This window comes from Salvelinus alpinus, chromosome 2 (assembly GCF_045679555.1).
Source record: "Salvelinus alpinus chromosome 2, SLU_Salpinus.1, whole genome shotgun sequence".
In the NCBI taxonomy this organism is placed as follows: domain Eukaryota; kingdom Metazoa; phylum Chordata; class Actinopteri; order Salmoniformes; family Salmonidae; genus Salvelinus; species Salvelinus alpinus.
Window position 1 is genome coordinate 67778735 of NC_092087.1, and position 15240 is coordinate 67793974.

General features: G+C 43.6%; 1 protein-coding gene across 1 annotated transcript; it reads right to left on the minus strand.

Moving 5' to 3' along the window:
* Positions 1–514: 514 nt before the first annotated feature.
* LOC139567512 (RAC-gamma serine/threonine-protein kinase-like) lies at positions 515–14838 on the minus strand. The gene is made up of 14 exons (XM_071388835.1): positions 14549–14838; positions 11801–12169; positions 9837–9962; positions 7839–7950; positions 7299–7446; positions 7024–7155; positions 6372–6437; positions 5993–6061; positions 5461–5583; positions 5114–5242; positions 4215–4429; positions 2425–2512; positions 1951–2053; positions 515–1623 (listed from the first exon to the last, which is right to left on the minus strand). The coding sequence occupies exons 2-14, from the start codon at positions 11844–11846 to the stop codon at positions 1538–1540; spliced, it is 1443 nt and encodes a 480-aa protein (XP_071244936.1). The 5' UTR covers positions 11847–12169; positions 14549–14838; the 3' UTR covers positions 515–1537.
* Positions 14839–15240: the final 402 nt, after the last annotated feature.

The window sequence follows — 15240 nt, forward strand, 5'->3', positions numbered from 1 at the left end:
ATCACTGCAGAATTGACCATGGTCCCATTTGAAAGGGAAAAATAAAACATTACAGTGGGTGTCAATCCATTCGACCAACAGCGAAAAAGGGTCTCATCTCCATGGAAACCTCTTCTGGACAGACAGGTCGAGGCGACGATGACAGCCACAAAATGGGAGCGTCCAGTCAGTCTTTAACGTTGTAGTTTACGTTGTTTTAACCCAAAACGTAGTTCTGTCTTTCTTTTCCTCCGGTCTTGGTTCTCGTCAGCAAGCTTGAAGTACAGTCACACACATAAGTTCATGTCTGGCCAAGACACCACTAAGAACAAAAAAAGGCATTGCATATTTACATCACAAAAGGTGGGGGGGGAACTGCTTTCCTTTTCTCTCTCCATTCTCACCCTATCATCATACACAAGTATATTCATGGCTCAGTTTCACGTGATCTGTGGCCCAACATGGTTAGTGATTATTGATGCCTTCCGCCCACCTTGTCGATTTGGGAAGAAAACCAAGGGTATGTGTGTGTGTGATTGATGGGGAGATGTTTTTTTTTTTTTACAGATACAGATTTCATAGTCTGTCACAAGCCATATCAGCAGAGCTCAGAGCTGGCTCTGATGTTAGTGTGTGTGTGTGAGCGTGTGTGTGTGTTATGACAGCACAAGGTGGACCTGTATAAGCCACATTCCTTGTGTAAACATCCATACCACTATTTTTTCTATAGCTATGAAAATAAGTTATTAATCAAATGACTGTGGAAAAAGATGCAAAAAAGGCTTGTATATTCATAGTAGCTTTTCCCTGATGGGTGTGTAAAGCTAAACTGGTAGCTGAGTTGAATGCGGTTGTGCTCTGTGTTGCCTGAGTGAACCGTGCAGTATCTGGCAGTTTAGTGTTTCTGTTAAACAATAACCAAGTAGAAATCTCTGGCTGAAAATTAAAGGTCAAAAAGGATGAAAAGAAATAACACTGTGACAATGAAATTGGAATGAAAGAAACTCCGTCAGTTCTGTCTTTTTTGTTGTTTTTAGTAGACAGTGATTCTCGTTGCCATGGGATTGGAGAATATGCGCCACCATGGCATTGTATATGAGAAAAGTAATAGTTTGAATGAACCACGAGCCCCCCGACCCAAACCCTGTCTGTATGATACGAAACATCTGCACACGTAAGGCAACATTTTTGGTTTTGTTCCCTAGAACGGCTCTTCCAAACCAAGTGCAAAAAAGTTGAAAATAAAATAAAAAACAAACAAAGAACGTAACAGGTCGACAACCTAATACTGACGGATAAAAATACATAACAAAAACATTGCCTTCTGCAGTATATAGCGTTGAAAATGTAAGATACTTTTTTTTGTGTGGAGAGACCAGCTTGAGTCTATCCCACTGTGCAAAACCCCTTTTATAGTCCCTAAAAAGACGACTTCTCCCAGTCTGCACTCGAATACAGAGAAGGAGAAAAGAGGGGAGACTTTTCCTAAAATGGCTACGTGTTTTCCTCGAAACGGCCGTGCGGCGGGGGGGCGATACTGGCTGACTGGCAATGGCCTTCACTCCCGTCCGCTGGCCGAATACGAGAATTGTGGGAAATGAGGCCTCCGTTCACTGTCACCCTCGCCCATTCCGTCTTCATCGTCTGCAGAAAGAGAAATGGGAGAAGAACAGGTAAGTCTGGGCTAAATAACAAAGTTAATTAAGGGTGTTATAACCTGCGATTAAGTTTCATTACTTAGGGGCACTTGAGTAACAGTGTTATCTTAGAATAATCACTAAATAAAGGCCAGTACCAAGCACAACACACACCAATTCAACAGACTAATCATCCTTTCAAATAGTAATTGTTGTGTATCATAGGGTAATATGCTACGATTGGACCTGTCCGTTTGCGGTGGAGTCCATGGCAGAAAACCCCTATTCAAAAAAAGTGGGCCGACCCGTGCTGAGGGATCCGACGGACACTTACATTTTTCCGGGGGAGTGATGGTGATCGTCTGTGCCGTGAATTCCTCATCGAAATACCGGGTGTCCGTCTCTGAGGAGACCTGGGGCATGAAGGGGGGGACCAACTAGGGGAGAGGGAGGGGACACCGTTGTCACATGTAATATATAATTCATATGCCATTTAGCAGCCGCTTTTACCCAAAGCCACGTACATTAGTGCGTGCATTCATTTTCGTATCGGTGGCATTAGCAGGAATCAAACCAAAGATCTTGACATCATGCTTAATCAACTGAGCCACACAGGGCCACAGTGACATGTGACACACTGATGTCCCTGCCTCGTGTGTGACATGTCAATATTTGCATATTTGACTGGAAAAACGCTAGTCATTTTGACCTGCATGGAATACTCCGAATTTGTTCAAAAGTTGGTGGGAGGACACAGAACTGGTTTAGTGAAATCGTACACGTAAGAGGTCAAGTGAAGAAGACTCACCTTTTTGTCGTAGACGTCTTGCCAGTCTACCGCCACAAAGAAACTGTGGCGCATGATCTCCTTTGCGTCGTCTGGACCGCCCCCGAGTCTGTCGGAAATAAAGAAATGTACAAATGTGAACACTTTCTAGAAAGCCCGTCGTGAAACAAGACAAAAACATGAGCTAGGTGCAAATCCTGGAATAGCATCATGTGGTGAATGAGAGAATGTTCTCCCTTGGGTTTTCCACTAACCTAGCTGCCTCAAGCTTTTGAGTGACAAACGGCTTTGTAGAAGAGCGATAAACAAATGAAAACAAATTGCGGTGAGGTAGTATTTCATAAAGCAGGACCAGTGTGAGCCAGTAACTCCTGTACAAAAAAAGACTAAATTATGGGAAGTTAGTTGAGGGCTGGTTAGCTGATTAGCATGAGTCATGAGTCAATAACCCATTTCAAGTTGATCTGTTATGAAGTAGGAAATGTGTTGTGTCAAAATTATTTGGCAGAGTTTGTTGGCTGATCACTGACCCAGCTTCGTATAATCCCCCACTGGAGCCTTGGTGTGTGTGTTCGTCTGTGTACCTGTGCCTCTGTGTGTACAGTCGTGGCCAAAAGTTTTGAGAATGACACAAATATGAATTTTCCACAAAGGCTGCTGCCTCAGTTTGTATGATGGCAATTTGCATATACTCCAGAATGTTATGAAGAGCGATCAGATGAATTGCAATTAATTGCAGTCCCTCTTTGCCATGCAAATGAACTGAATCCCCAAAGAAACATTTCCACTGCATTTCAGCCCTGCCACAAAAGGACCAGCTGACATCATGTCAGTGATTCTCTCGTTAACACAGGTGTGAGTGTTGACGAGGACAAGGCTGGAGATCACTCTGTCATGCTGATTGAGTTCGAATAACAGACTGGAAGCATTAAAAGGAGGGCGGTGCTTGGAATCATTGTTCTTCCTCTGTCAACCATGGTTACCTGCAAGGAAACACATGCTGTCATCATTGCTTTGCACAAAAAGGGCTTCACAGGCAAGGATATTGCTGCCAGTAGGATTGCACCTAAATCAACCATTTATCGGATCATCAAGAACTTCAAGGAGAGTGGTTCAATTGTTGTGAAGAAGGCTACAGGGCGCCCAAGAAAGTCCAGCAAGCGCCAGGGCCGTCTCCTAAAGTTGATTCAGCTGCGGGATCAGGGCACCACCAGTACAGAGCTTGCTCATGAATTGCAGCAGGCAGGTGTGAGTGCATCTGCACGCACAGCGAGGCGAAGACTTTTGTAGGATTGGCCTGGTGTCAAGAAGGGCAGAAAGGAAGCCACTTCTCTTCAGGAAAAACATCACGGACAGACTGATATTCTGCAAAGGCGGGTGGACAAACAAAAACCCACAAATTCAGACAAACTCCAAGCATTGATTATGCAAGAATGGGCTGCCATCAGTCAGGATGTGGCCCAGAAGTTAATTGAAAGCATGCCAGGGCAGATTGCAGAGGTCTTGAAAAAGAAGGGTCAACACTGCAAATATTGACTCTTTGCATCAACTTCATGTAATTGTCAATAAAAGCCTTTGACACTTATGAAATGCTTGTAATTATACTTCAGTATTCCATAGTAACATCTGACAAAAATATCTAAAGACACTGAAGCAGCAAACTTTGTGGAAATTAATATTTGTGTCATTCTCAAAACTTTTGGCCACGACTGTACATCTCTCTTGCTTCAGTGCATGCATGCAACTGTCTGTGTGTGTGTGTGTGTGTCCTCCGAGCATCTGTTTCTATCTCTCTGTGTGTGTGTCTGTACCGTTTGTTGGGGTCCTTGATGAGCAGGCCGGAGAGCAGAGACTTAGAGTCGGAGGAGAGCGTGCGCGGAAACTTGATCTCCTCCATGAGGATCAGCTCAAACAGCTTCTCGTGGTCCTGGTTGTAGAAGGGCAGCCGGCCGCACATCATCTCATACATGACCACGCCCAGACCCCACCAGTCCACCGCCCGGCCGTAGTCATTGTCCTCCAGCACCTAGCATAGGGACATCATGATATAATAAAGTAAGTTTTACCCACTTCATATGTATATACTGTACTCTAGTCAAGGCTCATCCTATATAACTACTGCATATATATTGTCAATAATGTCTATACACACCACCATATACATATATTTCAGACTGACATTGATCGTTCTGATATTTTCTCTTTTTATTTGGGGGATTTCTGTGTATTGTTAGGTATTACTACACAGATGGAGCTAGGAACACAAGCATTTCGCTGCACCTGTGATAACGTGAATAATAGGTGTACGTGACCAATAACATTAGATTTTATTAGTATGTGACCTCGGGAGCATAGGGTGTCCACCATCGGGGCCCCCCTTGGGAGCATAGGGCGTCCACCATTGGGGCTAGGGTGTACACCATTGGGGGCCCCCTTGGGAGCATAGGGCGTCCACCATCGGGGCCCCCCTTGGGAGCATAGGGCGTCCACCATTGGGGCCCCCCTTGGGAGCATACAGCATTCATACCGTTCTTTTCTCCACCTCACTCTTTTCCGTGCAGGGGCTTTTGACTCTTGCCAGTCGATTCCTGCTTTACTCAGTATTAGTATATATTAGACACCTAGAATATTTCCTCCCATAAGAAAACCTGGATATATCTCACAACATGCCATTTTGGGTAGTGTAGTGTACATCAATGTGAGCTCTGACCTCTGGAGCCAGGTACTCCGGCGTGCCGCAGAAGGTCTTCATGGTGGCCGCGTCTGTGATGCCCTCTTTGCAGAGGCCAAAGTCTGTGATCTTGACGTGCCCGTCTTTATCCAGCATCAAGTTCTCCAGCTGCCAATGAGCATAAATACCATATCATATGTTGAATATACACCCCAATAATATATCCATCCTCAACAGCATGCTCTTTTTATATGTTTTAAGTCAAATCTTCACTTAGTCTCCCATTGGACTTAGTTAGGATTGGAAGTAAGGACTTGCTTCTTAGAGAAGTCTACACATGGTGTTATGATAGATATAGAGATGACTGTCCATTTGAATGCATGTACCTTCAGATCGCGGTACACTATCTTGGCAGAGTGAAGGTAGTCTAAAGCGGAGACGATCTCAGCTCCGTAGAATCGCGTGCGGTCCTCAGAGAACACTCGCTCTCTTGACAAATGGAAAAACAGCTGCGGGGAAAATCGGGAAAGGAATAAATGGTAAAAACACGTAACAAAATGTAAAATGATTTAAAGTTATGTTAAATTCAAATATATATTTACACATCTGCATATAAAGGTATAGTTCCATTCACTAATGGCTCTCTAAAAAAGATGTCCTGGGCCAGTATTCACATATCGTCTCAGAGTAGGAGTGATGATATAAGATCAGTTTTGCCTTTTAAATCAGAATGAATAGGAGGGGGACTTGATCCTAGATCAGCATTCCTAATCTGAGACGGTCCATGGAAATAATTCTACATTGTGGAAGAGGAAGGTGCAACTGTCTCAGGGAATCCTCATCAACACACCTACAGTGTCTGGGGAAAAAAGTGCTCATCTTTCCCCAGGTATCTCAGGTAGCACAGGCATCTCTTACCTCTCCTCCGTTTACATACTCCATGACGAAGCACAACCGGTCCTTGGTCTGAAAGGAGTACTTCAGAGACTGGAGAAAAATAAGAGTTGCACCATCGCTGTTGTTTTGTTTCTTTACATCCACACAAACAGATGTTAATTTATCCCATGAATACATATCTAATGACACGTGCAACAGTAGAACAGCTTAAACGTTTATTCTATCAGACTTGGCTTTTGACTGAGTATGTGGATGCATCCCAAGTGGCACCCTATTCCCTATATAGTGCACTACTTTTGACCAGAGCCCTATGGGTGTCATTTGAGACATGGCCTCCAAGTGAATAATACAGGCTTACAGTATAAAGTTTGCCTTTAAGTCTCTGCTAAACAATACTCACGGTTAGGAATGGATGCCGGGTGTTTTTTAACACTCTGCTTTCTGTGAGGGTGTGAGCAACTTCGTCCTGCGTTACAAGGAAAGAGAGGAAAATCCAGAAACGGGGGTAGAGAGAGAGAGGGAAAGAGAGCGATAGAGAACGGGAGAGAAAGACAGAATGTTAGGATGTAGAAGGTGAAAAGACGCCAAATGGCGATATCTGCATCCATTCCAACAGGGCTCAGTTCTTTCAACCAGTGTTTATTGACCTCCAGTCTGTGAGATGGTCACAGACACTCATTTAGTCAGTTCTATAGCGTGAGTTTAAATGTACTTCCAAGCAGGAAAAAAACACAAAGCTTGCAGATGTACATGTACAGATTACCTCAATTACCTCGACTGAATAATCTGTGCCCCCGCATATTGACTCTGTACCGATACCTCCTGTATATACCCTCGATACTGTTATTTTACTGCTGCTCTAATTATTTGTTACTTTTATTTTTTACTTAACATGCATTTCTCTTAAAACTGCATTGTTGGTTAAGGGCTTGTAAGTAAGCATTTCACTGTAAGGTCTACACATGTAGTATTCGGCGCATGTGACAAATAAAATTAGATTTGATCCCTAGTATAAAAAAGGTTGAGAGAAACTGCTTTACACCAGCCAGTACCTTGGCGATGATGACTTCCTTCTTCAGGATCTTCATGGCGTAATACGTTCCGCTCGCCTTCTCCTTCACCAGAATGACTTTCCCAAAAGTGCCTTTGCCCAGTAGTTTCAGATAGTCAAAGTCATTCATTGTCTGTCAGAGAGGAGAGAAGATGAAAGTAGAGGAGAAAAGAGAAGAGGAGAAGCCTTCATTGAGATGAGAGAGACAATCTTGGTTGGTGTTTACGTGCCTATCTACCAATGTATGACCTGTGCTCAGTCCCCAGGGCGGCTCACCTTCCGTTTGTGTTGGCTGGTGGAGGTGTCCATCTCCTCCTCGTTGACCTCGTTCTCGATCTGCGACGTGGGGCTGCACAGGCTCCCCTCCTCCTCCTGCTTGGCCAGAGAGTCAGCCACCATCTGGATGGCCTCGGCCCACTCATCCCTGGAACCAAACAACAGCAGCTCACTTTAATACACTGCTATACCGTGTGTGTGAGAGAGAGAGAGAAAGAGAGATGTATATATATATATGCTGAGGAAAGCACACATTTAGAAAAGTGCAGGGTACAAAACAAATGCCATGGAGAAATCTAGAGACATACCCCCATTCTGTCTGGATGCTCCCGTGGTTTGCTAAAACTAGTTACGTCAAAACATGCAACTGCTGCTGTGGAAGTTTTATGTTTAGATTAACACGTTTTAGCAGCATCTAAACAGTGTTTAGGTATTTCACTTCATTTTTCAATGGCGGTTTCCCTAAAAGCGAAATATGAGGAGGCAAGGCTGTAGTAGAGGAAGAGGAGAGAGAGGTGGGAGGGAGAGAGAGTGACCCACCTCTCATCAGGCGTGTCCACGTGGAATGTCCTCTCAATAACCGTGGTCCACTGCAAACAGCGGATGATGAACGTGTTGGGCTTGGGCCGCTCCGTCTTCATCAGCTGACATTCTGAAGAGGGAGAAAGAGGAAGGGGGAGAGAGAGAGAGAGGGGGAAGAAAGAGGGTGTCGAGAAGGAGAGAGGGAAGAAAGAGGGAGAGAGAGAGGTGGGAGAGAGAGATAAAAGGTCAAAATAAAATGACAAAGCATCACAAGGACCACAGAATAAACATTTGTAACTCACTACTGTTTCAGGAGGTAACAGTGTTGTACTATATTCAAGTAGCACTACTTTAGCTCTGAACGTTTGACAGGGACACATTGGCTCCAGGGAGTGCACACGGCCTAACATGGGAACCTTAATTGATATTTTAAATTATGAAAAATGTCAAATGTTGTACAGTGCCTTTGGAAAGTATTCAGACCCCTTGACTTTTTCCACATTTTGTTACATTACAGCCTTTTATAAAAATTTATTAAAAAGTTTTCCCCCCTCATCAATCGACACACAATACCCCATAATGACAAAGAAAAAACAGGTTAATATACATTTTTGCTAATTTATAAAAAATACAAACTGAAATATCACATTTACATAAGTATTCAGACCATTTTTGACAGCAATTACAGCCTCGAGTCTTCTTGGGTATACAAGCTTGGCACACCTGTATTTGGGAATTTTATCCCATTCTTCTCTGCAGATGCTCTCAAGCTCTGTCAGGTTGGATGGGGAGCGTTGCTGCACAGCTATTTTCAGGTCTCTCCAGAGATGTTTGATCGGGTTCAAGTCTGGCTGGGCCACTCAAGGACATTCAGAGACTTGTCCCGAAGTCACTCCTGCATTGTCTTGGCTGTGTGCTTAGGGTTGTTGTCCTGTTGCAAGTTGAACCTTTGCCCCAGTCTGAGGTCCTGAGCAGGTTCATCAAGGATCTATCTGTACTTTGCTCCGTTCATCTTTCCTTCGATCCTGATTCCTGACTAATCTCCCAGTCCCTGCCGCTGAAAAACAACCCCACAGCATGATGCTGCCACCATCATGCTTCACCGTAGGGATGGTGCCAGGTTTCCTCCAGATGTGATGCTTGGCATTCAGGCCAAAGAGTTCAATCTTGGTTTCATCAGACCAGAGAATCTTGTTTCTCATGGACAGAGTCTTTATGTGCCTTTTGGAAAACTCCAAGCGGGCTGTCGTGTGCCTTTTACTGAGGAGTGGCTTCGGTCTGGCCACTCTACCATAAAGGCCTGATTGGTGGAGTGCTGCAGAAATGGGAGAACCTTCCAGAAGGACAACCATCTCCAGAGAGGAACTCGCGCTCTGTCAGAGTGACCGTCAAGTTCTTGGTCACATCCCTGACCAAGGCACTTCTCCCCCGATCGATCAGTTTGGCTGGGCGGTCAGCTCTAGGAAAAGTCTTGGTGGTTCCAAACTTCTTCCATTTAAGAATGATGGGAGTGCACTGTGTTCTTGGGGACCTTCAATGCTGCAGAAATGCGTTGGTACCCTTCCCAGATCGGTGCCTCGACAATCCCGTCTCGGAGCACTGCAGACAATTCCTTCGACCTCATGGCCTGGTTTTTGCTCTGACATGCACTGTCAACTGTGGGACCTATTTTTAATTTTTAATACATTTGCAAAAAATTAGAACAACCTATTTCGCTTTGTCATTATGGGGTATTGTGTGTAGGATTTATTTATTTAATCAATTTTAGAATAAAATGTGGAAAAAGTCAAGGGGTCTGAATACTTTCCAAAGGCACTGTATATTGTAATACAATACACCCAACACACCAAGGGGCGGTTTCCCGGGACAGATTAAACCTAGTCCTGGACTCAATAATTTTCTATGGAGATTCTCCATTGAGCTTGCTTTTTAGTCCAGGACTAGGTTTAATCTGTGTCTGAGAAACCGCCCCCAAATGGTCTAAAATGGAGACTGACGAAGGCGAGGAGGACCTACTTGCTACAGAGAAGTTATTGAGGGGATAGGCCAGGTCTGCGTCCTGGGGCTTGTCTTTGTAGCCGATGAAGGATCCGTCGGTCTTCAGCAGGAAGTAGCGCGGCCTCCAGTTCTTTATGTACTCACCTGCAACAAGTCCAGCAGGGATTGGTTCATACTGGAAACTTAGCTTATCAGTTTTTCTAGTTACTTACTAACTGACTGGCTGCAGCAGTGGTCAGACCCTCGCTGCATCCTAAATGGCAATATTTCATTTACAGTGCCAGGGCTATGGGCCCTGGACAAAAGTAGTGTATTATAAAGGGAATGTGATGCCATCTGGGATGTACCTCTATGTACGGCTTTAAGTAAGTGCATTTTCATTTAATAGTATGGCACGATTCATTATGGTTCAAGCAGGTTAATACATAATTAATTAATACACGAGGGTCCATGCTGGTGTTTTCTTGCAAGATGTCCATGTGGACACTGTTGTAGAAGAGCTCCATCTTGCTAATAGGCTATATGGTATCATTGATTTTTATTTTATTTTTAACCACAAGTGACAGTGTGCAAAAATACAAGTATAAAACTGATTGTTTGCTACTAGTTTAACTCTAAACCACTAGCTACCCTTCAGTGTTTAGAAGACTGTAACTGGATTTTGTACAAGCTCAAAAGTGCCTGAAACAATTCAGTGGCTCCTGGGCTCTGAAAGGAAGGAACTGGGGAGTTAAGCCATCCTCCAAGAGTTGAAATTTGTCTGTGGCAGTGTCACAGCCTGAGGCTAAACAATATATAGACACACACACACTGCACGCACACCCAATCCATGTGTTCAACCAGTCAACACAGCTTAAAATCCTCCATACCACACGCTGAGCATACTAGCTATAAGTCAGGGGTTGGAACCGGTTCAGGGAACAGAACCGAAAAATAACTAAATTAAACTAAAGTGATCTAAACTGTTCCGGAACAGAACCGTTATATTAAAATCATGGGAATCAGTTAATAATGTTATTTTACGTTCCGGGCATTTTTTTCTGGTCCCATAAAAATGCCAACAAACCGCCTATGCAAAGCCCTTACTCCGTCACTCAGAAACGTATTCCCGTGTCTACCTGCCTGCTGGAAATCTTTGCCAGTGTGTGTAGGCTACCTGCCCCTCCGAAGCATAGGCTACTGATGGCATTACAAGTGATTCAGAAATTAGGGAGAAATGTTTAATTAGAGAAGAATGGATTAACTTTTTCAATGCTAGTTAAGGATACTATAGTTATCACGTTTCACATTGGATTAATTAACTACAACAAAGTTAAGACGTGTTTTTAATTCTAGTGCAGCTCTGCACACACAAGTTTGTTAGCTTAGCTAGCTAACGTTAGCTCTAGTCCAACATTAAGCCAACTCTCGGAAGTTCAAAAACATTCAAAGTTCCTTGACAGGAGCCGCTTCTCCGTAGGTATAATTTTGTGGGCCTAATTCAGATAATGCATGTCATAACAAGATGCCCTGCGCTTCAAGACAAGCCGCCTCCTCCATTTTCTCTCACCTGCAAAATTTCAGTCGCATCTCGAGCCCTGCTCTATCCACACTGATTGGTGAAGTAATTTAATGTTGAACTAAATGTTTTTTTTATTTTTTTTATATGTTTTCAGAGGTTTAAAAAGGAACGATATAAACAGTACTTTTTTGTTTCAAACTGGTTCAGAACTTTATTTTGCTGTTCGGAACAGTGGAACGGAACGAAAAAAATAAATAATGGTTCTGTTCAGAACGAAACGATTGGAAAATGATTTTGGTTCCAACCCCTGGTTATAATACAATATTCAATTTATTCCCTTCCCTGTTTGTTTCCATATTTATGTATATACAGGTATGTGGGGACCGGGGGTGTTTGTTTTCTTGATGTGAACTGTGAAAAAATATATATATTTTCAAAGACCGTAAACATCACCGATCATCAAATCAATCAATCGACTCACCTCTCTTCTGAACCCAGCCTTCCTTGACAACATTTTGGTCGCTCATAGTGGCTTCGCCTTGACCGTCAGCACAGTGCTCAGACCCAGGGGGGTGGGGGGGTCAGCAGTCCTGACCTTGCTGTCTCTTCCTCAGACACACACCCACTCTCCTCTCCTCACTCTGTGTGTGTGTTGTCTCTCTCTGTCTTTTCCCCAACTCCCTTGGCTCTCTTTTTCTTCTCCCTTCTTCTCACTACCTCCTCTCTACTCCGGTTTTCCTCTCACTCTTTGTCTTTACTCCCCTAATCGTCTCTCTCACACTGCCTCTCTTTCACTCTTGTTCTCCACGTCTTCCTTCACTCTCTCAAGGCACTCCAGCGGTGACTCAGCCTGGAAGGAAGCAGGGGAGAGAGAAAGGGGGGGGGGAAAGGTCCATGGATCGCTCTCCACACACACACACACTACATCCCCGCCCCCGTCCCGTTCCTTTACAAACACTTATGTGAGAACTGGAGTCATTGTTAAGACCCAGAATGTGCTTCCCGTCCCGTCCCCTCCCTGCCCACCGGCAGATTTGTCCCCTTTCCTCTTTCCCTGCTCTTTGGCGGGCCTAAAACTGCTTATGCAGCGCCATTGATCAGATTTTCTTAAAAGGTACACATCCTTTACGGCCACCTTGTGTCTACTCTGGTTCCGATGGATTATTCTAAATTGTCTGTTAGGATATACACAAACAACATCAGAGGCAAGGTCAGAGCCACGTATAAGGTCCACGCAAGGCTTTGCCGCTTTTGAACTTAGATGTTTTGAGTATCTACTACACTGTTAGATAATGTGTGCCTTGAGGACTCTACATAGACTTTGTTTGATTGAGCGACATGCACTTTGACAGCAATGAAAGAACCAAATAGCCTCGATCTAGCAGCAGCATACCACCCTGCATCCCACTGCTGGCGTACCTCTGATGCTAGGCACGTTTGGTCCCTGGATGGGAGACCAGATGCTGCTGGAAGTGGTGTTGGAGGGCCAAGTAGGAGGAACCTTTCCTCTGGTCTAAAAAAACCAAATCACAATCACCCGACCTCAACCCAATTGAGATGGTTTGGGATGAGTTGGACAGCAGAGTGAAGGAAAATGTGGGAACTCCTTCAAGAGTGTTGGAAAAGCATTCCTCATGAAGCTGGTTGAGAGAATGCCAAGAGTGTGCAAAGCTGTCATCAGGGCAAAGGGTGGCTATTTGAAGAATTTCAAATATAAAATATATTCTGATTTTTTTAACACTTTTTGGGTTACTACATGATTCCATATGTGTTATTTCATAGTTTTGATGTCTACACTATTTTTCTACAATGTATAAAATAGTAAAAATAAAGAAAAACCCTGAAATGAGTAGGTGTGTCCAAACTTTTGACTGGTACTGTATATAACTTCAATCCCAACCTAGCCAGTCTGATGTCTCTAAAAGCATTTATCTTCAGTTACTTTTCACTGCGTATATTTAGATGTGACTAAGTATGATGGCTATTGGCTACAACGATGACAACATTAGCACGGACCTCAGTCAATCACTCTAAATCCCAATAGGTGATCAATGGGAAAAGCAGCCAGCATGTCAAAAGCATTATGTAGGCTTAGTCTACAAAAGGATTTCATTCTGGGTACACAATCATATTCAAGTTCAGAAACCGCTTCTGTGGTCCAATTCATGTCCTTTGTGGAGAGTAACCAGTGATACAAGGTGCCAAAATAGAGGCCAAATTGCCTGTGACAACCCATGAGTTTATTTTTGTTCAAAGTGAAGCACTACTACTGTACTAGGAGAAAACTGCACAGTGTTTTGTTGTCAGGGATTGGATACCTGTCAAAAGCAGCCGACTGATGTGAAAGACCTGGCTCTGGGATGGAAAATAAATGATATCAATCCAATGACAACAAAAACAATGGCTGACATGACCAGACTTTCCATTTTAGAAGCCATTACAAGTCACATGTGCAAACCTTTTCCGCAATAATCGTCTCTGCCATCAATGTACAAGACATGGATAGCCCTTGCACCACATAGAAATAAGCAAATATTGAAACAACAGCTTTTGTTTCAAGGGCGTGTGGTGCCATTTGCTCTTACATAATAACATCCGCCTGCCATAACGTTACACACTTAATTATACAACAATAATAAGAGGCACAAAATCATTACTGGGTAACGGGTGATTTTTAAACAATGTTCACGTGCCCATCAAACGGATAAAATGTCAAGTGTTTGGGGGAAGAATTTGAAAACCGAGCTAGCTAGCCACTGAACGAGGCTAACGAACGTAGCAAATGTTAGCTAGCAGCTAACTGACAGTCTCCTCTTGACGTTTTGCCTTTTTTACAACTTCCTACATTTATTCCTAGGTCGTTAGCGTTTTAAAAAATATATATATTGGCCATAGAAAGATGTGGCTTTATGTTTTAATAAAGACAATTTGTTTAGGGCGCAAAAACTGGGCCGAAGCCAGACAGTAACACCACCCCATCATTGTAGCTCGCGCTTGAGAATGCCCAAGCCCTCCCGTTGCAGCATCCCAGCAGCATCACATCCCAAACTTGCAAATGACGTGCATTCATGCTAGCTAGCCCGCTACAGGCTAACGGTTGTTCCCACCCATTTTACGTTGAAAATATGCTTCAACAGGCCCCAAAATAATGAACCCCAAACCCAGGGCTTCTTAAACCCGTTCTGCTTTAATTTTTATAATGAGTATTTATTACATTGACATATTTTACCTGGCAGTCGAATAATGATAGCTAGGGACACCCCCCTTCGAGCGCTTGCGTGCTTCCAACGCAGCAAAATATTTGGAAAGAACAGTCAGTCAGTGATAAAAATAGAAGGAGGACAGTGATCTATCCATTGCTGCTGATGCTGCGGCCAATTATAATGCCCGAAAATAATACTCTGTAGACAGAAATTGCGGCGATAGTCCTCCCCGGCTCTGCGACTAGCTTCAGCAGCTGCCGCTTGTTCTAAGGAAATCTCGTGACGTCACATGTAGCCAGATTTCGGACGACTTCCCTCTCCTCACGGCATCCATTCGCTTTTGTTGGTCCCCGGCTTTTGTTGGTCCCTCTCCCCCTTGGCTTGTATGTTTGCATGATTAGAGATGCAATCCAGTATAGGTTTACACTTGGTCATGACAATGGTAAGGCATTTAGACATTCGACAGTGTTCAAACCGAGATGAATTTGTGATTATTGTTGATAAAACATTAGGGATTTGTTATTTCCAATGAATTAATTTGGAATCCTATTATTCAAGTCATATCTTTCACTATCTGAATGGGGGCTTTGTTTAAAGATTCTCATACCAGTCTAGCCTACTTCATGGGAGCATGACAAGGAACACACATGCAGCTCCTGGTACAGCAAGATCACAAGAACCTGCAACACATCCATTCAAATAGGTTGTTGTATTTGGG